The sequence below is a fragment of the Lytechinus pictus genome, chromosome 7, assembly GCF_037042905.1.
Source record: "Lytechinus pictus isolate F3 Inbred chromosome 7, Lp3.0, whole genome shotgun sequence".
NCBI lineage: Eukaryota > Metazoa > Echinodermata > Echinoidea > Temnopleuroida > Toxopneustidae > Lytechinus > Lytechinus pictus.
In genome coordinates this window covers 48,981,490-49,005,777 of record NC_087251.1, presented here as the reverse complement: position 1 = coordinate 49,005,777, position 24,288 = coordinate 48,981,490, and the positions used below count along the sequence as shown (strand labels likewise).

The window sequence follows — 24,288 nt, the reverse complement described above, 5'->3', positions numbered from 1 at the left end:
TTAACTAGTATGCTGCATTACCAAAAATAATATTTTCCATCAAAAAATTTCATTTTCTCAATTAATGATATTTGATTTTTATTAATCTGTCATTCCACTGTCACCAACTGCCAAAACTCCCAGGGAGGTTCACTCTGAACCTCAGCTATAGAACATAGATTTAAATATCAAGCACTACATTGTGCAATTCAGCACTTGAAAATGTGTTTACATATGCATATGATATCACTTATGTTCTTATGAAATAACGAATTTGCCCACTCTTATTTCTTTTCCTCTTCTTCAGCTCTGAAATTCATACTTTTTGGGATGCACTTTTGAATTTCTGTCATATTTTTATTACAAATACTAATTTTCCATAACAATCCGTTGCTATGCATCAGTCATGTTGTCAAATACCCACTCACCTGTTCTCCACTGTTTCAGCCTGTTTGGTTGTGAGCTCTAGCAGGTACTGGATGCCATCATGCAGGTAGGTAGTGGTTTCTTTATTCCTGGCTCCAGGACCATTCTTCTGCTGGACCAATGCTAAGCCAAGGTAGAATCTAGTATGAATTTGAATTTATTAACAAACTCCATTCACTTGACATGACCATTTTGTTTTAAAATATATGTGGAGCACAATGGAATCAAATGGTCAAATCATATAAGGATATTCCATGTGGTCTTTGCCCTACTGAACTGAGGTTATTGCAGGCCAATGTCAAGTATTTTCATCAATTACAATTACCACAATTCAAACCTTTATAGAAATATGAATGTTTAAGTACAAGATTTAAAATTACAAGGATATGAAAAAAACCTAATAATATAAAATGAAATGTAAATTTAATGAAATATATACGGTAATTGTTGATAGCTTCACTTGACAAGTTCAAAGCAAACATCCTACACACAAAAAGTCAATAAAGCCCAAGTTTGATAAGGTCATGGGTATTATTAGACCAAAAGCTTCGGTCTCTGTTATGTTGGTTGTTCAGCTGAACTCCGTTGGCTTCACTCACCAAAACAGAGACCGAAGTTCTAGCGCGATCTGTACAGGGGACTCAATGGCCATATGTTTATGTGAATTAAGTTCGGATAAAACAGGGCAGTGAAGTTGCGCGACAGCCGAGGTAAGTCACTGTTTTTGTCCCTTTTAACTTGATTTTCCCCGTTTTTTGGCAATTAATGCCAAAGAGGGAATATTAATTTGCATTTCGGTCGCGTTAATTTTCAAATGTTTGATTCATTAAAGACAAAAATTGAAGAGCCCCGACGGGGGGATTTTGCATTGTAAGTCCCCTAATGGTGGCTGCACGATAGCGAGCCGTCTGTGTATGAGGAGAAATTAAAAAAACAAAAAAAATGTTAAAAAACTCCTCTAAACAGACGGCTGCCAGCTGTCTAGGGTATTATTTGCCAAATACCTGGACCTTCTGATAAATAACCACTTGGTCTAAAACCACTTTGTTTACTAAACTTTCTGTCTCAACACCATTTAACCCAAAAACCATATTGCTGAATTTCCTTCTTCTTCTTCCAGTGTAAGTGCTGCTTCAAGATGATGAAGATAAACACTGTTAGGTTATACCCATTTTGTCTAATAGTCTCATTCTCAGTATCCTATTGGACCAAGTGTAATGTACCTAGGGCAAATGGCAATTAGACCAATTTGATAATAGACGAAATGGGTTTAGCCCAAATTGTTTAAGACTATCTGAGAAGTAGACAAACCGCTTGTGGACCAAGTGACTAAGAACCAACCTACCTAGCAATGGGTAGGAATGGTTTGAGGCCTACTGCATGCTGCAACCTAACAAGGGCATCTTCCACTTTGTCCTGAAGCAGTAGTAGCCTTCCCACATGGATGTTGTACATAACATTATTCTGCTCCAAGAACAGGGCATCCATGAACTTGACGCATGCCTGACCTAGCGGGTTGCTTTCATCGGATGCTGCCTGAGATGTCTTTCCACCCTGAAATATAAAGATTGGATTGGATTGAAAATGTGCCAAATCTTTTCTTAGAGCAATTACACACTTGGCAAAATCAATGTGCAACTACATGATAAAGTTCTCATAATTGTTGAATTAAACCAGCATGCTTTTCAATAGTTCATCGGAGTCCATCAATCCCATGTCTTTGAACACATTGTATGATACCTTCTTTTAATGCCTAGACTTATAATCATGCTGCAACTTGCTTAATCGAGTTAAACAGGGCTTATATTAATCAAAGGCCATTTCCATTCATACCCTATTGACTCACTCTGATACCCCTGTCATGGGCCTTGGAGATCTGTATTGCATCTTTTTATATTTTTCCTGCAATACAGTGATGTTCCTTCTGGGAAAGTGGCCTTGCCCTCAAAACATTGACATTTATGATCCAAGTGTTTTACAATTTGCACTTATAAAAGGTCTTATTTGATCTCACTTCTGGTATATTGCACCGGGGGGGGGGCACTCGACCAAAAAAGTGGTAGGGGTGTGCCGCGGGTGAGACAAAAAACGGGGGCCTTGAAGCAGGCGTATTGTAAAAAGGAGGTCCTCGGAACGGGCTTCGGAACTACAAATGTTTGTGAAAACGGGGGTCCTTGGAACGGGTCGCCTGCGTGTGCATCGATATCCCAATGGAACGGGCATACATGCATGTAGCTAGCACGGTGCATGGGCGCCGGCTGCGCTAGCGCAGAGGCGATGGTCGGACAGCGCTCTCCGGCCGCTTTTCACCAAAATTGTGGCTCATCGTAGCAGATCAATGCGACCGGAACGGCGTAACGGAAAATATGCGAAGTTTTGGAGCGGATATCTTTTTTTTTTTTTCTCAATAAGACAAAAATGCTATGCCTTGGAACGGAAATTTGAGTGTAAAAATGGGGGTCCCCTCCGCGGCACATACCCACTATTCATTATATACTGAGTGCCCCCCCCCCCCCGTATTGCACCCAATACAAAAGGAAACCTGCTTAACACATCAATTTCTACTAGATTAATTCTGCTTGTAAACAAAACTTGTTGTAAATTTTCTTGTAAATGTATATCCTGTTCTGATGTTGACTGGAACAACTTACCCAAGCTTGATCAAATCAATTCTCGACAAAGAAAAATTCAAGCAACAGTCAAAAAGTACCTAACCAATATTAACCGTAAGCAATGCCTCTCACCTCCCAGTTATAAACATCAATCATCAGACCACCCTACCCTGCCTGTTTGATCCCTCTTACAGAAGATGGGCAGTATCCTGACGTAAGTATATACTACACAGCTAAATGAGTGTAACCCTCTTGACTCATACACCATACCTGAGTAGCCTGCTTGGACTTGAACAGATACAGTTCCTGGACATAGTCAGCCTTTTGTGACTGACCGCTGTTGAGCAGGTGCTTGTACTCCTCGTCGATGGCCTGAAGCTGTCGGGAAAGAGAGGCGTTGGCTCCTGCTCCTCTCTGCTGACATATGGCCTGGATATCATCCTCCTTGCTACTGTCCTTTGACTTGGTGCTCAGGCCGAGGGACAGGGTTGCCATGCTGTCATCAAGGTCATCATCCTCGGGGTCAAAAGGTCAAGGATATTAAGTCATTCATATTTTATAAACAAATGATAACTCAAAGTCGTAATATCTAGGAGTTGTGGGAGTAGTGTCAACTCAAGACCATATAGGCTCAGGGTCTGGAGTGTCAGGTTTGGTCAGACACAATTGAAAAATATGGGTATCAGCTTTAATGGGGAGTGGATAATTATTTGCTGACAACCGTTAAAAAGAACTGGAAATAAGTGAAATAGAGACTTTTGGGGGATTTAAACACACTCAAAGTAGCAGGGAGAAATTGTTTGGCCAAGTCTGCTAAGCCTCAGTCTGACAACTCTCAGGCCAGGGAAGGTGAGCTGGTGACTTCACTATTAGGCAATGGATGGAATTTCCAGTGGCACTAGATCACATCCACTGGTCATTAATTGTGTGCCACCCTAGGTGATTGGCATCAGACTACTAAGGTTAAGCATCCAAATTGTGTCGAATTCCCCATGAAAACTGCCTTTAAACAGATGGTATCTCCTATTTTACTTGATCAATGCTTTTTCTTATTCTGTTTAGGATTTAGGATAATTCACTCAAGGTTATTATGTCTCAAAAGAGAAGCAGCTTTGTGTAATTTCAGAAATTTTATATCTAATCTGTAAATACTACTTTTCTGATTCTGAATTTGATAAACAAATACAACAAAACAACAATCAAAAAGTTCATTTGCTTTTTAGTTGAAAATCATATGAACTTGTAATGAATAGCAAGTCAATTTTGAGTCCAAAAATTAATAAGAAGTCTTAAAATTAATTGCAAATTTGCACTCAATTGCCTGTCTGTTTTTTTAAACAAGAAGTTCAAATTACTTTACTCTATTTGATATTGATCTATCAGTTATAAATTTTCCACAGGAATTTGCAATTGATTGCAGATATCATGTTACAACACAGCATTAGAATGGTGACTTACATCCTTCTTGAGTCCATACATGTCCTGTGCATAGTACGTCTCTTCCAGGACCAGGCCCAATGTAAAATGGAGGTCAGCTTGTTTAGGTTTCTGCTTGATGCCGCATGCCAGGTTCACAGCAGCCAAGTGCAGCAGGTCCAACGGGGATCCGCCTTCCTCAAAACGTGATGACTGACCTGAATAAAGATGTAGTGAAGAACATAATAACTATAGCAATCAAAATGATTAATAAGTTCTGAGAGGTCCTCTTCTAACAATTACAATCAATTATGCTTTTTCATGAACCACACATGTCTTCTTTTGACCACAACTATGAAAACTTGGTGTCACAAGTCATGCAGTGTCCCTAATACTATACTCAGACCAGCGATTCTGACTCCAGACCGACTGTACGAGTGCACATATATTTTGCATAATTACCGTATATAAAAAAGGTGCGATGTATCGCATAAAATGATTTAACCTTGACCCCTCCTTGACAATGCCATTTTCATGGAGCATGTTGCTTATTATGTAAACCATGTCGGTGACTGATTCACAGAATTGTATTTGTTTACAGCAAAAGGACTTTCATCTGAGATGAGCATTCACATCACTAAACAACGAACTCCTCTATTGATTCATTTATTTGGCAATTTAAATCATAACTAATCATCATAATACTATACCTTTCTTTGGCAGAGCAATTCTGTATTTCTTGATGATATCTTTGGCCTTTGACATTAGCTGATCTGCACTTCCAGATTCTTCAGAAACTTGTAACTTTTTCTCCCAGTCATGGCTCTGCAATATATCAAATATTGTAAAGCAAATTACACTCAAAGGTTTTAATCTGGCACATTCATCACAGAGAAATTGCAATTGTCAGTTTATTTACTTTATAACAAATATTGTTTTCTAAGAGAGATTTAATACTCTGCTAAACTCTGAAGATTACAAGTGGTGATTTAAATCTTGGTGTTGGGTTGATTTTTACATTAGGATAAAAATAATACACAGCGTAGGAAATATTTTTCAATTTTTTTAGGGGCAATTTTATTTTGACAGGTTGGGATGACCACTGAATTTTTCGAGCTATTTCTTCCATTTCAAGAGATACTTTTTTTGGGGACAGATCTTGGGACAAATTTAGAAATGATGGTGTCCCTAAAGCATTCTACTTTGCAAATTTCGGGGCAGTTTTTGCTGTCATGGGGGCAAAATCATCCGTTAGCCTCATGTATTTCCTAACATCGGAAGAATAAATAGCTGAAAAGCACCACCACGATCTCAGTCAAGAGAGTCTTTGACATGAACTGCTTACCTTTATGGAATGTTTGAGCTCCCTACTGGTGTGTTTGCTGGTACACATGTTGGCCATGTGCCAGTCCATTTCATCTTTGGGGCGTTTGCGACTGCATTCTTTACAAGTCTCAGCATTCTAGAAAATAATGATAATAAATAAAGATATATTTATACGCTACACATGTCAATATAATCTAGTGAATGAAATAAATTTACATTTGAATACACATAATAATACAGTGTATATCTGCAACAAAATGTGTCAATAAAAGCTGCAGTGAGTTAGATAAAAAAAATATGGAAGAATTGGGTTCATTACATACCCTCATTTTATATGTATTCAATACATTTATGATACTGATACAAAAACTTATGCACGTGAATTTCAATAAAAGTCTTTATCACTGCAAATCTTGTGCAACATGCACTTTTATCCAAAACTTAATTTCTAGTTAGGACAGCGTGAAGTTAAAAGCTGACTGTACCTCATGTTCATCTCCTACTCTTCTTCATGACATGGTCTGTGATATTATTGACTGATGTATCACTACACTATAATCAATAATTTCTACATTATCACTGTTCTACTGTCATAAAAAGTTTAAGATTATCATCGTAGATTTAGAAAAAAAAGGATAGCATTATTTACGATAAGGTACACGCACACTACTTAGACTTTTTGGGAGTTACATGTAAGTAATTAAAACTATATTTCAAACAAGAGTTCAATTGTTCTTGATCAATGAATCAATATACACCCTTGAATAGTAGAGATAGGCCATGTTTATATTTTTGAGTGGAACAAGTTTGAAAAGTGACTGGATAATATCACTTGATTATTATCATTAATTATTGAGTAAAATTATCAATTACAATTCATTTGCCAGATTTATTGTTTAGATATCAATTACTTAAGTGGTATGCACTTTACAGTAGAGCAAAAAAAAAAAAAAAAAAAAAAAGATAACAAACGAAAATGAAAACAAAACAAATAAACAAAATGAAGGCCATGTCAGTATTACCTCTGGTTCTGCATCAATCTTAGGTCTCTTCCCACATGTCTTTATATGAGTCCCTAGAGTACTGTACTTCATCTTCTCTTCACATCCTATGATATCAGTATAATGATTAAAGGATCAAAGATGGGCTTTCACACCTTGTATTTCAAAATTTGAATTATTTAGGACAGCTTAGCAAAAGCTCTAGTTTAAAGCTACATACATGGCAACTTTCTTTTGCCTTGACAGAGTTATCTGCAACAGTTAGGAGGTTCAATATGAGGTCACTAACTTGCCAACATTCTCATAAACACAGCTCTTGGTAGCTGTCTTCAAATAACGTTTTGAGTTAATTTTACGTATTTCATTGGTTGGATATACTAATAGCTGTTTTCTATTTTATTCAGCAAATATCATATATAATAATCATACCAAACCACAAGAAATATATTTAGAATAAAAATGTAAAATTTCTCAATAAGTTTTTATAGTTGTAATTTCATAATCACCATTAAATCACCTCCTTGCTGAACTTGAAATCACTACATCCCAAGCTAAATTCTCTTTTGCAATTATTGTTCCCTATCAAAGTATTAATATAAGTTTTACTTGATTTTCAGACACCCCTCAACAAAGAATGTACCTTACCTGTATAGCAGTAGATACAACATACTGTAGCACTAGACAAGTCCTTCTCAATGCCTCCCTCTGGAACCTTCCATTCATTCTCGAGGGGTGTCCCATCCAATGGATCTACCTTTGATGTTCTTGTCAGCTCATCAATGATTGGTTCACTGAATACATGCTTTGGGTCAGAACCTTTGGAGAGATAAAAATGTGGCTTAATTTTTTATCATGCTCAACAATCAAGTGTCTTGTTTTTATTGTCGAAATTCTGTAATTCAATACCAGTTTCAATGGTCTAAATGTTATTGTAATTTATAACTGAAAAAAAAAAAATCATATAACAAGAGTGGGATTTGAATCATTGCCAGATCAGTACAGCATACAGCTCAGGGGCCTGTTGCAGAAAGAGTTGCAATCGATCGCAACTCTAAAAATCATGCGCAACTTGATTTTCAACCAATCAACAGCGCGCATTTGGGACTTGCGATTGATTTTTTGGCTTGCGTTTAAACGCAACTCTTTCTGCAACGGGCCCCTGATCTGATGCTTGTACAACGAACAATATTGACTACAGGCTTTATACCTTCTCTCTATAGAATACCTCCACTTTCATCCTACGGTTTCCTCCTAATTTGTGGATTACTGGGCATATTAGGTATTATAGCCAAAATTGTCTTGCAGAATGATTCATACTATAAACTCACAATAAAAAAAATGTATGTGACCTTAAAGAAAATTTGCTCTTTTTTTGCTCAGTCATGGAAGTATCAAAGAGGTTTTGTTCAAGTATGAAATTATGTAGAAATATGTGATATAGAAAACATGCAAACAGATAAGCAATGCATACAAAATATCAATTAACTTCCCAACTAACCTGAACTAAAATTTGTTTATTTTAGCTATAATCATAAGAACATATTCTCAATGTTACTTTAATGTGTGTGCTGTACTAACAATTACTAGAAACATGTATATTATGTAGCAAACACAAGAAACAAAGTAAATCAATGAATTATGAAAATTCCCAAATGATAAAATACACTTTCTTTGTAACAATTTACTAAATTCCAAAATATGAAACAGGTGTTTGATAGGTAATCATTACATTTCTCAAAAGAAATTAGGCAATTGCAATATGGTAAAAGAAAAATAAATGCTAACTCATTTGTATACAAAGAAGGATTAAAATTTATTGAAAATCATTTGTGCAATCTAAAAGAAAAAAAAATTCTCAAGAGCAATGAGAACTACCTTTGATACTGCATGGCTTATAAAATGGACTGATGGTGATAGGGCATTCATACTTCATAGCATTTTTGCTATTGGCAAACTGTACTGCACGTCCCAGCCATCTTTTTGTGGCATTCACAGTGTACGTCTGAAAAAAAAATTCAACAACACAATGCAAACAAGATTTGGGGAAACCATGAAATATGATATGTGATTTAACAATTACTCATCCTTCAATGGCAATTTCAAAATAATAATAATGTGCAAAAAAAGGAAAATAAAGACAAAAAGCAACAAAAATAATTAAAAGTATCATATACAAATACCTAGATTTCACAATGAAGCGCATTCTCAAGAATAAATCCAGAGAGAATTAAGAATTTTGAGAATGAATTAAAGTGAGACATGGGGAGAATTTCAAGAAGCCACTTGTCAGTGATTTTCATCACCTAAGCTGGTCTGAGCCAATCAGATAAAAGGATTTCAATAGCTTATAGTTGTCAGTGAAAATCACAATTTATGAAATTCTCTCATGGTATACATAAACATAAGAGTAAAGAGTAACCTGTTTATTGGACCCATCAGCAGATGTGACCTCAATCTCTATGGCTGTCTCACCAACATGAAGGTTGACCTCTGACCCCGGGTCTTGACCGTTGACCTTCACTACATTCTTTTTATCAGGAGCAGTCGGAGTGACCTTCAGTACACTGGCAGAGTAAGGAAGAATGCCTGCAAAGATTTCATGAATAAAATATGACAGAATATGATCTAAACATGAGTTTGGGTAATGATACAAATATATGGACTGCAAACAATTGACACCACAGTGCTTGGTCTTGCTATCAGTCAGTTCCATCACCTTTCCACCTACATACATAATGGCCCATATTCACAAAGGTGGTTTTTAAAACCATCGGTTGAACCCACGGTATATGCAGATTTCCTGTATAAATTACGCTTATTTACCGCATATATTAAAAAATGTCCAATGCTGATGCGCGTTTTTGTCACAGTGCGCCAAATTGATGCCTGTTGCCATGGTTATCCACGCTATTTTATTTATGAGTCCACTGTTTGAAGAGCAGATTTATTTAGATCATGGCAGGTGGGTATCCAGGGGATGGAAGGACAAAAGGTTCACATGCCCCTCCCCCCTGACTTGACTCACACGAGTGACCCTTTTTTGCATGGTTAAGAACCCCCAATGGTGGTGATCTTCAACTTCTTTTTTTTTTGTAATTGTAATTACAATTGTAATTATTTACAACCATTTTATTTTGTTCTGTTGAAAATAATATAAAGCTTAATTATAAACTTGCATAGATTTCAAATTTATTTATTGATGTTTCTCTCTTTGGGACCTATTGAAGTATTTCATTAACCTACTGTTAAATCAACAATTATACTTTAATGCACCTGCATACTTGATAATTTGTCAGGCAAACCTCTCGCAATGCATGTTCAGGGGCAGCATCAGGATATTTTGATGGGGGGGGGGGGGGAGATGACCTCAATTGAATTATTGTGGTATTCTGTAGAACATGACCTAGACCCCTTTAAATTCTTATTCCTTTTTTCCCCCTCTTCCTTCACCTTTTTCTCCTGATCGATCTTTTTCAATTTCTACATTCCTGAAAAAATAGTAGGAGGTGGCTGCCCCCTGTGCCACTAAGTTCTAGTTCTTACATGAATAGGCGAGTGTATCAGGGCTGAAGTCAGGAACCAGGCACCCATCTGCTATCTTGATATTGGTCAGGGAAGCATCTTTGGCTGAGAGTCTCTTGGCATGGATGATGTAGAGCTTTGATGTTCCATCTTCGGCAGACACATCAATCTTGATTGTTGTTGTCTTACGCTCTGCAAGATCAACAGTCCTCCCTCCATCCCCACCCTGCAATAAAAAATATACAAATAAAATTATTTGATAAGCATCAGTTATTAAAATCTGTACCAATATTTAAAAAAAAAAATTCCTTCATTACTCTAGCCAAATCACTATTAACACACCTCCTTCAACCCCCAAAAATAAGAAGAAAAAAGAAAAGAAAAAACAATTTTGACAAAAGACCTAGATCTAGTTCACAAATATTTCAAAAAGCAGAAACTGTTACCAATTAATATCATTAATACCCTCTAGCGATTACTATCATTATCATTATTACACTAGTGTATCCAGCATCAACTATGACAAAGAAACGTATGGGCCCACGCACAATGTCACTATATTGTCTGCAGACAATGGGGCCCATGAAATGCTTTGTATGATCTGATGCATGATGCTGGATATGCGCCTGAATAAGGTCTATATCCTAGCTAGACTAGGCTAAATTTATTGAAGGAAGCCTTAGGTTGAAACTTAACCCCATTTGAGTTTTGTTTGTGCAATATGGGACTTAAAGCCTTAGGTCAAAATTATGAATTTCTCAGATTTGATTCAGGAACTTACGACTAACAGTAACACTACATTGCACTAACGCACTGCAGGGACAACTCTAGACTAGACCAAAAGATTCGGTCTCTGTTATGTTAGTTGTTCTGCTGAACTCTGTCTCTGTTGGCTCCACTCACCAAATACAGAGACCGAAGTTCTAGCTCTATCTGTACAGGGACTCAATGGCCATATGTTTATGTATTAAGTTTGGATAAAACAGGATAGTGAAGTTGCGCGACAGCCGAAGTAAGTCACTTTTTTTTCCCCTTTTAAGATTATTTTTCCCCGTTTTGGTGCATTTCAGTCAAAACGGAATGATAATCTTTATTTTGGTACAGTTCTTTTAATCTTTTTATATATTTTCATGAAATAAAGACAAAAATCAATGTGCCCCGTCGGAGGGGATTTTGCATTGTTAATCCCCTAATGGTGGCTGCACAATAGCTAACCCAGGGAGCTCCGGCCCGCGCAGCGGGCCGGAGCCCAGGAGCTTACCGTGTATTTTACCATACTCACGGGACTAGGGTGAATTATGGTCTAAATATTTCTCCAAATGAATTGTGAAAACAGAAATTATGCACTTACCACGATTATATGGATGAAGGTCTAACGAGTGGCAGTTTCCTGACATCTGGGCACAGACTGGAACCTCAAAAAACGAAAAGTTCTCTCCTTCTACCCCCGTCTCGATCGGCCATTTTTGTTATGAATTGTAACAAAATGGCCGATCGAGACTGGGGTAAAAGGAGAGAACTTTTCTCACATGAAACAGCGCGATAACCAGCAGGTCATGACACGCTGCCCGACCCGGAAGATCTGGCGCACCATCGCCTGGCGACCCGGTCGGGTGATGCGAAGGTGCAACTTGTGCACATGTGCCCTTTCACTTGCTTTGATTCCTTTTTACGCGAGTTAGGATATATTTCGATGTATATTTTGGAGATCAGAAAGTAATTTCAAATATGATAAACATAATGCATCGTACAACTTACATTAATTTTGTGAAAAGTCGCTGAAAACTGTGTTTTAAAAGGGAAAGGTTGATCTTCATGCTGGGCTTGAACGGTTAAAAATAAAAATAAATGACGTCACTCACGTGCACGTCGTCTATGATTTAGGAGAACCGCAAAATGGATGTGGCGAGGTTCTCGATTTTGAAAGTGGACGTGTGTGAGGACGCGAGGCATATGGCAGGCCAAAAAATGACGTCATTTCGTACCAGTTCACTATGTGGACATACATTTCTAAAAGTGCTCACTAATAATATAGGACAACTCTTCCCCACTTCATTTTCACTTTCAGAAGCGACTCAAGCCCATATACCATACCAGAACTCCACTTTATTGTTTCGATTCTGTGATTCAATACGAAACAGGTCCCATTCGAGATTATGTATATATTCCTGGAAGATATCCCTTTCTATTCTACTCACCACAATTTGGTAGCTTGCATTGCTGTCACTTGTCAAGCAACTGATGGTCAGTTTGCCCACATCACTCGCGACAGTCACGGCGTATTCTGTCGTGTTTCTTTCGAACTTTGGACTAAGGGATCCGGGCTTGACAGAAAGTTTCTCCAAGTCTGCATCATCCATGATTGTCTCGAACAAATGTAAGGTTGGCCTAACTTAAGTTGTTCATCTATTCTATGCCATGGGTAGGATTTTTTTAGAAAGAAAAGGATCAACTGCCCCGACGTCAGGAACTGCACGACTGCCACTGTACTAATAGCGTCCCTGGTTTCACCGGGGGGCACTTGCTATGTCTTCAACTGGATATTTCGATAGTCAACTCAAAGATTGAAACAACTTTCTTATAGGGTGATTTTGTTTTCACTAAAATGATAAAGTTTATAATCATTTTTAGACACATATTTCCACTTTTCTATTTCTTTTAAAGTCAAATACACGGAAAAGGACTTTGACATTCTAATTTTTGCATGTACCCGCAGAAAACAACAACAAGCCCCTTACAAATTTTAAATCGCAAGAGGGCGACTGTGCGTAATCGACAGTTTGCAGACGACTCGACAGCACGAGCTTTGCGCAGGGTTCTCATAAAAACCGGATAATTTCAGTTTAATGGCAGCTTCAAAGGTAAACAGACCCTAGAATTTCTCTCAAATGGAACATGTATTATTATTTTTTTCAATACTCGGACTGGTAGACTACAAAATAAAGTCGCAAATTCATGAAATTGATTGTCATTTCTTTGGTAGGCCTAGATGCAGTCCCAGGTATTTAAATTCATGTCAATGCATACACCGTTACACGATAGACCTTATCGCAAATAGATTCACGCAAAGGATCATGGGATCGCAAAGGGGGCAATAGCGCCGCTATTGTCCGGATGCGACCATGCGACCGCAAGCAGCCGACAATAAAGTGTACGATTTCCATAGCGTATCAAAATACGATTGACGCCCGCAGCCACCCAACAGGTGAACAGTAGGCCTAGAGCAATATTGGACTTGGACTCGGAGTTGGAGACTGTCTCCAATGTGGGAGATTATCTCCAATATCAGAGACTTTCGTAAAGAATTTGGGTATCCAATTTCAGAGACAGTCTCCAGTTTTGGAGTCCAATTTCCTTTGTTTACATTTGCTGCAAAAGGATTAACTTGGCGGCAAATAAAAATGTGATAAGCAGATTCCTCATGAAAAATTACCCCTTTTCACCGTCTACTTTAAAAATTCACCGTCTACTTTTGTTTTGATAAGGATTTTTGTTGTCAATCACACACAAAACAAATGGGCTTCTGACCTCAGCGAGACAAAATTTTGGGTGGAAAAAATCATGCTTTTGTTGGTGTTGTTTCTTTTGTCCTTTTGCAAAGCAAGTCTCCAATGTGGGAGATTGTCTCCCCTATTGGAGAGAGTCTCCCATATTGGCCGTGCGACTCTACTGCCCAAGGGTTCATTACATGCCGCCGCGCACAGAAAAATCAAGCCATAGAAGTCGTGTGTTGTGGACCCAAGAAGTGAGATCCCAGAACGCGCAACCCACTAGTTAGAAATCCACTGCCAAACGCGGTTCGTGGTGCGAGGTTAGTATACTAATACTAACCTCGCAATACGTGTGAGTGCCCGCAGCCAACATTTTGCTAACTTCCAGTAAACGCCTCGTCATATTTGTTCCAGAGTCTAACATCACTTTTCTTTTTAATCATGGGTGGCAGTAAAGAGGTGGGCCGATAACATAAATAATAATACACTCGCTATACACATATAAACTTCACACCGGGAGAAAGCCTTACCTTATTCTTATCCAGGCACTGTGACAGGTCCGCTACGACCGGGGGTTGGGTATGGAATGATGAATGGCGTGTGTAGTGTGTGTGCCGGGTATGTGTGTTGTACAGCTGACTGGTCTTGTGTTTGTTCCTCCCGCCGATGGGTCATGTGATGTTGTGTGCTTAATTACTACTAATCCCTACTAATCCCCTAACACCATACTTCCCCCCACCCTAAAAAAATTGGGTGGCCCATTTTCTATATAACTTAGCATAACTTGACATACTTAAAGTTGAATTAAGAAGACGATTCCAAATATTGAGATATTTACATTAATAGCAACCTTACAACCCCCCAAACACTAATAGGTGATTCGACCCCCCATTTTCTTTTTTCAAAATAGTGAATTTGAACGATTTATCCCTACCCATTTTCCCTGAGTTCGCTCCTGCAATGCCTACAGAGACGGGTGTTCTTTGAGTGTGACGTCACCGGGGGGTATTCGGTCCCGGTGTAGTAATCAAGGCAGTGCCGTTTTGTGTACTATGCACGTACTCCTTCATATGGAATAACTGCAGTTGAAGTTGTATCTGCGAGCCATAGAACTTGCAAAGAGGAAATGATTAAAATATTTGTGGCCGTACTATTATTCCAAATATGTGAATTCCCTCAGAATGATACCATAGACCCTAAAGGAATAATTTCAAGGTGAATAATATGAAATTTGATCGAGATCTTCTCACCAGTCGATAACGTAGCAGACGTGTTATTATGACATATTTATCCGCGTGTGACGCGGCTCTTGCAAAAAAACACAGTTGGTTGCGGAATTGCTTTGTGCCGACCGGCCGCCCGCTCCGGCGCAGCTAGCTGTCGAGCTACCGTACCGTTCTTGTTGTCTTCAACCATAGAGATGTATACTAATTACTATATATCTTTCTGTCTTCAACTCACTTCCGAATTGCGTTTGTATGTGTGACGGTGACCCCTAGCGTAATTAAATATAGAAAACAACTCAGAAGGCCGAGAAAGAATACTATACGTTTGGTTCAAGATTGTTCTGTGGAATGAGCTATGAGTGGAAATGATCCAGAGGATATAAAAGTGGAGTCAAAGACAAAAGAAAAGAAGAAAAAACGCCAGGGGATCGCTGCACGGCCATGAACTAAGTCGACATACCAGACCATAACAGTACACTCAATGCCTGGGTGTTGTGTGTACTAGTATTATGCGTTCAGCGCGCGCTGAGCTAGCCGCCGGAATTACTTTCCAGCTACTCACTTGATTGAACATCGTGATAAAATAAATGAGAAATAGTGAAAATATCATTCAATAACTCACTGTTTGCTATCTTACATCATGATTGAAGAGTTCATGGTGGTTATTCATACTGTTTTTTTATACAGGGAAAGTAAAGATTTGTACATATCAGTCCTATTTGTTTGATTTGAGTTGCTTTGAAAAAAAATTGTAAAATATCTTTCTCTCTCTGCATAGCATTTCTGTATGACATTCAGGCACCTCTTATACTAAATTCCCCCCGGTGACGTCACACTCCGAGTGACTTTTCTGTACACTCGTCTCTCGGGCTCTGACAGGTGGCTAATTTCATAGACTTTCAAAGCAAAATATCGAGAAGGCAGAGGATTATTGTGACATGCTATGTGTTTGAACAACTTATATATACTATATATTGTATGTAGAACCTATATTTATGGAAACTCACCCCCTTCTTAATTCAACTTTAACATAAGGTAACCCTAAACATAAAACCATAAAATATACATCAACGTACATTTGTTTTTCCTTTTTTTTCTTGATCATATCTTTTTCTTTCCTTTTTTCGTATTCTTTGATCTTTTTTCTTTCTTTTCTTCTTTTGTTTTCTTTTTCTTTTCTCCTTAATTTTTTTTTTGTCTGTGATCTTTTTTTCTTTTTCTTTTCTTCTGTAATCTTTTTATTTTCTTTTGAGATTTTTTTTTTCTTTTCTTTGTGATCTTTTTTCTTTTCTTATTTTTTCTTATTTGTTCATGACATAGATATAACATAAATACATCAATATATACATTGTACATCACTATCAATCATAAAACATATTCTTACCTTGTCTCTGCCTTGTTTATGTATCTAAGTAAAAAAGTAAGCAAATATTTAAATCGATACATACATACATATGTATATATTATTACTTATCTGATCTAATTTTCCAATTTCAACAAAAAGCATAACTCAATAAGAATTGTAAATCATAGGCGTCTATTTTCCGTATTACATATATAAAGCATAATAAACACATATAAAATACAACTTTTGTATTTAAAATAAATAGCCTTACAATGAAGGTAAAAGGCAGAGACAGGTGCGAGGGAGTAGCATTGCCCCATTATTTGAGGCAATAGAGCTCCCTTGCTTTAATCTGCCATAACCAGGATCGATACTGAGTTCAAGATGGACACATTCCAAGGGGGCGCTCTCATGAAAACGTTTCATAGGATGCCTCCCAGAACGGGTCGCTTTCTTGTTTTACAAGTTGCACACCTGGCTATATGCAGATGAGTGTCTTCCGACATGCCGTATCGGTATATTACTGAGAGCTACCGATCCCAGCATGCCCTGCTGAAGGAGGATCATGACTAAGCTGGATGATGTAATGTCGTAGTGATTCAGAAATCATCATGACATCACGCTCATCCTTCTCCATCAAGATGACTCCTTCTCTGTAATGGTAGAAGAGTTCCCTGTTTGTCCACAAAAACTTTCCCTCTGGCGGGAGGGGAAACAGAGTCTCTTCAGCCGGCTCTTTCTTGTATGTTAACCACCTGCAGGGGGGCTCGAGGAATTGGTTCCGCATGATCTTGACTAAATCGTCAGAAGGCGGCTCCTCTGCCACCTCAGCTGGGTCAACTATTCGGATCTCAAATGAATTGGCTTTGTTGAAGGATGTTTCCATGCACATTACAGGAAAAGATTCAAGAGCCTCATTTGGGACCCTTTGTCTTTGACTTAATGGCACATCTTTGTCTAATCAATCGACAAGGTGTACCAATCTATTTCTTTTTAAGTAGAAACCTTCTCAACTCCTGTTCCCCTGGGGCCAGCCCCTCAACAGAGCGGCTCCAGGGATCCAGAAGATGAAGAGTATAGACCTGATTCATGAGTATCCACAATGGGACACATTCTGAGGGTTCTACGTCAGGTCCTACAATCAAGACTTATAAGCCTTCCCAATCATATCACCTTGTTTTATGGATCTTCTCTTTGTATGATTGGTAGGTCTTCACCATTCATAGTTAAGATAGCATTTGGGATGCTAATATTGGCATTGTGTTTTCGTAACAAGTCAACGCCAAACAACATCTCATCTGCTATCGGAGCTACATAAATCTTCTCGCTGAGTATTTGGGCACCCAGCTTGATATTGATAGGCCCTACCACCATGCCGTCCATTTTCATGTCTCGGCCAGCCCCCTTAAGGATTACACGCTTAAGGATGGGCGGCCGAGGCTGGAGGCGTTTGAATAGCCTATCTGATATAATGGTGACAGCTGCCGCAGTGTCCAAAACAGATGTAATGGGCTCTTTGCCAACTGTCAACCCAACACTCAATGTTGAAGTAGACATAATTCTACAAATGACTACTTCAATATCTTGATCTTTAACCTCACCAGGAATGTCTGGTGGCCATGGTGGATTCCTCCAAGGAACATCTATTACCTCAGAGAATTTTGGGCTCCCTGGACTTGCTTGTGAGTCCGGTGCCCGTGAGCTACCATGGTCTTGTGGCATGAGGCTGTCCTTTATAGACTAGACCCATTCTGGAAAAAGAGGCCTATATAAACTTTAAGAAGCATTTTGGGGTAAAAGTTGGAAACCGGACTATTTCACACAATTCAAATATTCTGAATCTGATAAGATCGGTTCCCAAGCTAATTTCTCATGTTTTGACCACCTAATTTGCATAAACAAAATGGCTGCCAAATTGACAATTCAGAATATTATTTCGACAATGTTCTTTAATTATATTCGCTTTCCCAGACATGAATACTCCAAAATCCTGCATACATACGTGTACCTTTCGGGAAAACTTGTTACTTTTGTTTGCGGCTAATTAATTATGCAAATTTATGCATATTTTGGATCATTATGCTATAATTTGATAATTTCAGCTCAAATGTTTATATTTTTGGTACAAATAGCATTTACATCATTATAAATAATTGTACGGCCCTTAGAATATAATATCACAGTGAATAATAATGTATTTTATTGTTTTTGAATTTCTAATGTATTTCTTTGTATTTTGTACCTTTTGTTTTGTACATGTTTTGTTATTTTTGTTATGGGATCTGTCAAATTATTGATTATCAATCAATGGAAGAAAATAATTAGCTTCAATGATTTAATTATGTAATCACTTTTTTAACATTTTTTATTCGTATATGGCATGGGCATAAACAGATGCACCCACTCCCACACCCACATCTGCGTACAAAGGTAAACTCCTGCACGGAGGGCCTTCCCATTTAAAAGCACACTGGTGGAGATCCAACGAATTTCATGAAGCTATCTTTATTCAAGCAAATGTCACTATTAATTGCTTATATTTTTATTATAAAATGGTATCTTGAATTATGGTATCAATTCATTTATATTTACAATTTTAGATGATGAATTATTAAATTTGAATCATAACAGTACTGTAATTCTCAACTCCTAATAGTCAATCAGTTGCATTTAATATCCTTTGGAGTAGTTATGTTCCAGACCAACAGAATCTGATCACACATACATGTATATATATTTAGTGTGTTTTTCTTCAGCAAAATGAAGTGAAAACCGTCTGCTGAAAATGAGATGTCCTGTGTTTTTCTCCATTACGCTCGTCAAATTGTCCCAATATTGAAAAAAAATTCTCAGAACAGAACCCACATATAATCCATCTAATTTCTCATTTTGCCTATCAATTAGACCGTTTTCCGTGTTTTAAAAGCCAGACTGTGATGTTCTAAAGTTCCACAACGAATAAGTCACTGCATATTCTTTTAATAACAATTTTTTACCATTGGACTTCATTAACGGATTACATGTGCATCTCCATAATATATCTTTTCCAATGCAGTACTGCACCTGTCCTATCAAGGATTGCCGCTTCATCCAACTTAGAGGCATCCAGCTTCCCCCAGCTTGATATACACCTTTACCTTCGGGGTGTTGAATGATCAATGTCAGTTATCATCGATTTGGTGTTCCATTGGATGGCTTGATTGATAGGGCAGCCTCATATTATAAAAGTCATCTCTAATTGTTGAAATAAAACCAATTTAGTACAAGTATTCTGCGGAGGCAGTTCGTATCGAAGTCATAGATTAGTGTTTGTGTTCTTGAGATATGTCCGATTCTCATGTCACAGATCAATAGAGAAAACCTAAACGTTTGTCTTGAGATAGAATCTGCTGTCTAACCAGATCTTGTTTCAGGTGTTAAAACGCTCGGAGTACACCTTTTCAATACCGCAGTGAATTGTGTAATGTCTTCTAGGCCATTTATCGAACTTCTAATTTTCACACATCTTCATATCTTCATAAGATAGACTATTTCAAATTGATAACGAAGATATCTTTCAGAGGATGGTGGGTTCCTGGCATGTTTGGCGTTCCTGTGGGTGATTATTAATCCACTTATTTTTATCGGTATTAAACCTAACAGCATCCAACAGCTTACCCAGCTTTGATAGGCTGCATGCGAGTCTGAGATATCACCATCAAAGTTTAGGTCGAGAATTTCTTCGATTGTAGAGCCAGGATTTCTCTTTCTATGAGGAAAGCAGTTGCCTAAGTTATGTTTGACTTGTCAACCGGTTTTGATACCAGTGAAAATGTCATTCTTCTTGGGAGACTCACAGTCTGTTTTGGAATTGATGATTCTGCACTCCAGTGGCAGGTTTCCTCTTACCTTGCCAACAGAGCTGTATGAAGCTGTATTCATCACTGGCATGCAGTCTCCTGTGACTACCCTTTGATATGGAGTTCCTTGGGAGTCTGTCCTTGTCCCTTGTTCTTCAAACTGTACATCACTCCTCTTGGCTCTGTAATGTGGCAACATGGTCTTGGTATACACTTCTATGCTGATGACATCCAGCTGTATACCTAACTTTTGATCCAAAAGGGAAATATACAGAGGTTCGTACAGCTGCTGTTGTTGGTGCTGCCATTGAGGATTCGATGTTGGATGAAGGTCAACTTCCTGGAGCTTAACAATAAAAAGCGAAGTATCTTGTTCTGTCATCTCCTTATATGCGTAATTATTATGACTACAACTCCAGTCTTAATAGGTGAGGAAGCTATATATCTCCAGTATGCAAGGCTAGATCTCTTGGCGTAGTCTTTGATAGAACAATGAGCATGAAGAAACACACGTCACATGTCTGCCATTCTGCATATTACCTGCTCCACAGAATTGCTGAGATCAGAAATTGTCTTACATGAGGTGGTGCAGAAAATATCATCCATGACCGGATAACCTCTAGACTGGACTTCTGCAACTGTCTCCATGCTGTTTTACCTTCAACAGGCATCTCTAGCACTTTTTAACCATAGGACACACTGTGAAAATTTGTTCTGCATTGGGCAGTGACTGGGCTGGAAACCTTGTTTTGCCCATGTTTTAACCATGGAGCTAATCTGTGTTTAGCCCCATGTTTTTATCATTTCCACTTCTGTATTCAGTATCGTTCGTCAAAGAATCTTCCAAGGCAAGGATTGGATAAAAGATGTGGTTTTCAGTAATCACTTTGATGGTTGACTTGGGGAAAATGTATCGTTGCCAAATAAATAAATAAATCGGTAATGACCCAAAAAACTAGTAAGTGATCCAGTAATACAGATCCTTTGCAATTATTACAGATAGTTCTTTGGTTAACTGCCATGATTGCAGTTCTGATGGAGCTGAATCAAAGATATAATTTTACTACAAGGATAATAACAATGTACTGATAATTATATCCGATTGATAATTACACCGCGTAAATCACACGTTTAATTGATTATTTTATCTGTTATAAAACATTTTAATGTATCTATTTCAAGAAATTTAAGTTCAGCATGATTACAGGTTTTCCAACTTCTAAACTTTTCTTTTCTTACGGGTTCATTGAATTTGGTATTTGTCATGATTATAGGATCAGCATCAATGTTTTTATATTGGGCATGCCTACTATACCTTGCAAGTATATTACTTTCTATATACAGGTGTGGGTGTGGGAGCATGTGTGTGTATTTGTTCCTGAGTACAATTAACAGTTGTGGCAAAAGAAGTTTATCAAATTATTCAATCATTGAAGCTTAATATTTGTCTGCCATTGATATTAGTTTTTTAAAGATCTCATATCAAACATATACAACGCAAATGGCAGAAAATACAAGAACACACAAGAAATATCAAAGAACTATAAAATACATTTAAAAAATGACTTGAGTATTATATTTAAGGGCCAAACAGTTATTATAATGATACAAATGCTATTTGTACCCGAAATAATAAACATTTTAGATGTAATTATCAAATTATAGCATAATATTGCAAAATATGCATAAATTTGCATAATTTATTAGCCGCAAACAGAAATAACAAATTTTCCCAAATGGTACATGTTAAGTATGCAGGATTTTGCAGTATCCATATCGGTGAAAGCGAATATTATAAAAGAATATTGTAGAAATAAGATTATAAATTGTCAATTTGGCAGCCATTTTGTTTATGCAAATTAGGTGGTCAAAACATGAAAAATTGGCTTGGGAACCGGTCTTATCAGATTCAGCACATTCAAATTAGGTGAAATAGACCGGTTCCCAACTTTTACCCCAAAATGCTCCTTGAACTCAAGTTCTCCCCATATTGGTCTTGTCTATTAATGGAATGGAGATGGTGGGGATCTGTGATCGGATCGGGGATTCCCCATCTCCTCCGATCCCTGTCCATTTCCCTCCTCCTCGAAGGTGACAGCCCTAAGTCGTCTGTTCTGAGCAGGCGATCTCCCTCTGGGGCAGGCCCTACTGAAATGGCCTTCTTCCCCACAGTTGAAGCAGCCTGCGAAGTTTCGCTGCCGATCGGTTGGTGGAAGGCCCGAAGATGGTCTTCTGCCTCCTTCTGACCGATCCGGCGTTCTATTAGAGGTATACCTCGGCCTGTCTGATGTACCCGGAGCTCGACCAGAGGTATACTTTGGTCTGTCCGGTGTTCCCAGAGCTCGGCCGGAGGTATATTTTGGTCTTTCAGGTGTGACAGGGGCACGGCCGGAGGAGTAACTCGGCTGGCCTCTTGACACCGACAAAAGTTCTTTAGTACTCCGAGACAGATCCGTGATTGCAGCAACCATCGAATCCATCTTGGAGGCCCACATTGCATTCTGAGCCTCCAGAGCACTGATTCTAGCCTCAAGGCTAGAATTTCCTTTGGTGGCAGCTTCCGGAGGAGACGACTCTTGTACCCTGAGGTCATTCTTATCTTCTCCTACAGAGAGCTGCCTTACTTCGTTTCTCAGCCTAGGGCCATGCTTCTGCATGGTCTTCTGGGTAAACTGAAACCATTTGTACTTGGTCATGGCTTCATCTAATGTCCCAGGCCGAGAAGTCAGGACATGATGCCCTGCATCTTTGTCTTGGGCACCTTGGCAGAACCTTGCCACTACAAGTTCTTGGACGAACTTGTCAGGTAGGCCTACAAAGGCCTGACCTGCAAGTGTCATAAGCCTGTCTGCCCATTTGATTATGTCTTCATCCGAGCGTTGGAAAGCCGATTGAAATTGCATCCGAGTAACTTCCGGCTCCTCCTGGAGAGCGAACCGCTTCTCCAACTTGGTAACCAAGTCAGAGAAGGCGATATTTGGATTGCTCTCCTGGATGAGGGCCATCAACTTACTGGCTTCGGCCTCCAACGCCAGACACAGCTGATATTTCTTGTCTGCATCAGACATGCCATGTCTTTCGGTGTAAAGTTGGAACTTTGAATAGAAGGCCGCCCAACTTCCCTTGCCGTCGAACGAAATGGTCTTCGGCAAAGAGGTTGGTCTAGAAGGGGGCCTTCTGTCGTCATATTCTGGTACCACAGGTCTTGAGGCCGAAGTAAGTCTGGTGACGCGGGGCGGCTGATTTCTTGTTGGCAGCCCCAAGTATCCAGGACTTACTGATGGCCTTGTGGTGTTTCTATTTTCACTGTATACTGGGCCTCCATGTCCATCTCTTTGGGGTCCAGCGCCTTGATACACAGGGTTGCTACCCCCATGTTGCAAGTCACATGGTCCTTGGGGAGAGGTTTGCGGGGCCACAGTGTTAGGGTAGTGTGGCGGATATCTGCCTCCAGCCCATGGTGGGCAATACCCACCGTAGGCGGCAGCAGGGTTGCAGTATGGAGGAGCTGGTTGTCCAATTCCTCCGAATGGCATCATCTGCATCATCCTAAACATCACGCCATACATTTCCTCGTACTGTGCTTGCGTGAAGTTTGGAACGGCCTGTGGAAAGCTATGTGGAGGTGTCTGGGTAGTTTGGTTGGTCATTGCTGGTCGGCAACCCTGAGCTCTGGGAGCCTGACCATGCGACTCTACTTGGGCACGAGGACCAAATTGGAACTGGGGTCCTGGTGGGGAAGCTACCTGGGCACGAGGACCACATTGGAACTGGGGTCCTGGTGGGGTAACTTGGTGGGGACCCTGTGGTGGGAACAGGCCATCGTTCCATCCTGAAAATCCAAATTGATTTGCCCAGAGGGACTTAGCCCTATCTTCTGGAGAGGCCGAAGGCTGCTGAGTAAAAGCGCCACCTGGCCTCCCCCCTGTGAAAAATAAGGGGGCCTCCCCGGCCTGTGTCTGAGAAGACTGGCCTACAGCACCCTGTGCGCTATGTGCATGGGTGTGCTGTGGCCAAGCCTCAAACGCCTGGCTTACGGGGGGCTCCTTAGACGGAATAAGTGGAACGCTCGTAGAAGGCTCGTCTCCTTCGGAGCGCACTTCTC

At 39.2% G+C, this 24,288-nt stretch overlaps 1 protein-coding gene across 2 annotated transcripts in view; it reads right to left on the bottom strand.

The window, feature by feature from the left end:
* Nucleotides 1–24,288, bottom strand: part of LOC129264268 (uncharacterized) — a 38,188-nt gene that overhangs the window by 12,512 nt on the left and 1,388 nt on the right. Inside the window, exons 2-13 of one of the 2 annotated variants that reach the window (XM_064102991.1) lie at nucleotides 16,384–16,407; nucleotides 10,304–10,508; nucleotides 9,180–9,346; nucleotides 8,636–8,762; nucleotides 7,406–7,576; nucleotides 6,782–6,867; nucleotides 5,779–5,895; nucleotides 5,144–5,258; nucleotides 4,476–4,651; nucleotides 3,288–3,533; nucleotides 1,751–1,959; nucleotides 408–545 (exon numbers count right to left, since the gene is read on the bottom strand). In XM_064102991.1, coding sequence (XP_063959061.1) covers nucleotides 408–545; nucleotides 1,751–1,959; nucleotides 3,288–3,533; nucleotides 4,476–4,651; nucleotides 5,144–5,258; nucleotides 5,779–5,895; nucleotides 6,782–6,867; nucleotides 7,406–7,576; nucleotides 8,636–8,693 — 1,316 coding nt within the window. In that variant the 5' untranslated portion in view covers nucleotides 8,694–8,762; nucleotides 9,180–9,346; nucleotides 10,304–10,508; nucleotides 16,384–16,407. Of the gene's footprint in view, nucleotides 1–407; nucleotides 546–1,750; nucleotides 1,960–3,287; nucleotides 3,534–4,475; nucleotides 4,652–5,143; nucleotides 5,259–5,778; nucleotides 5,896–6,781; nucleotides 6,868–7,405; nucleotides 7,577–8,635; nucleotides 8,763–9,179; nucleotides 9,347–10,303; nucleotides 10,509–12,480; nucleotides 13,040–16,383; nucleotides 16,408–24,288 lie in introns of those variants that run through there. The other variant, XM_054902115.2, reaches the window with a different exon arrangement.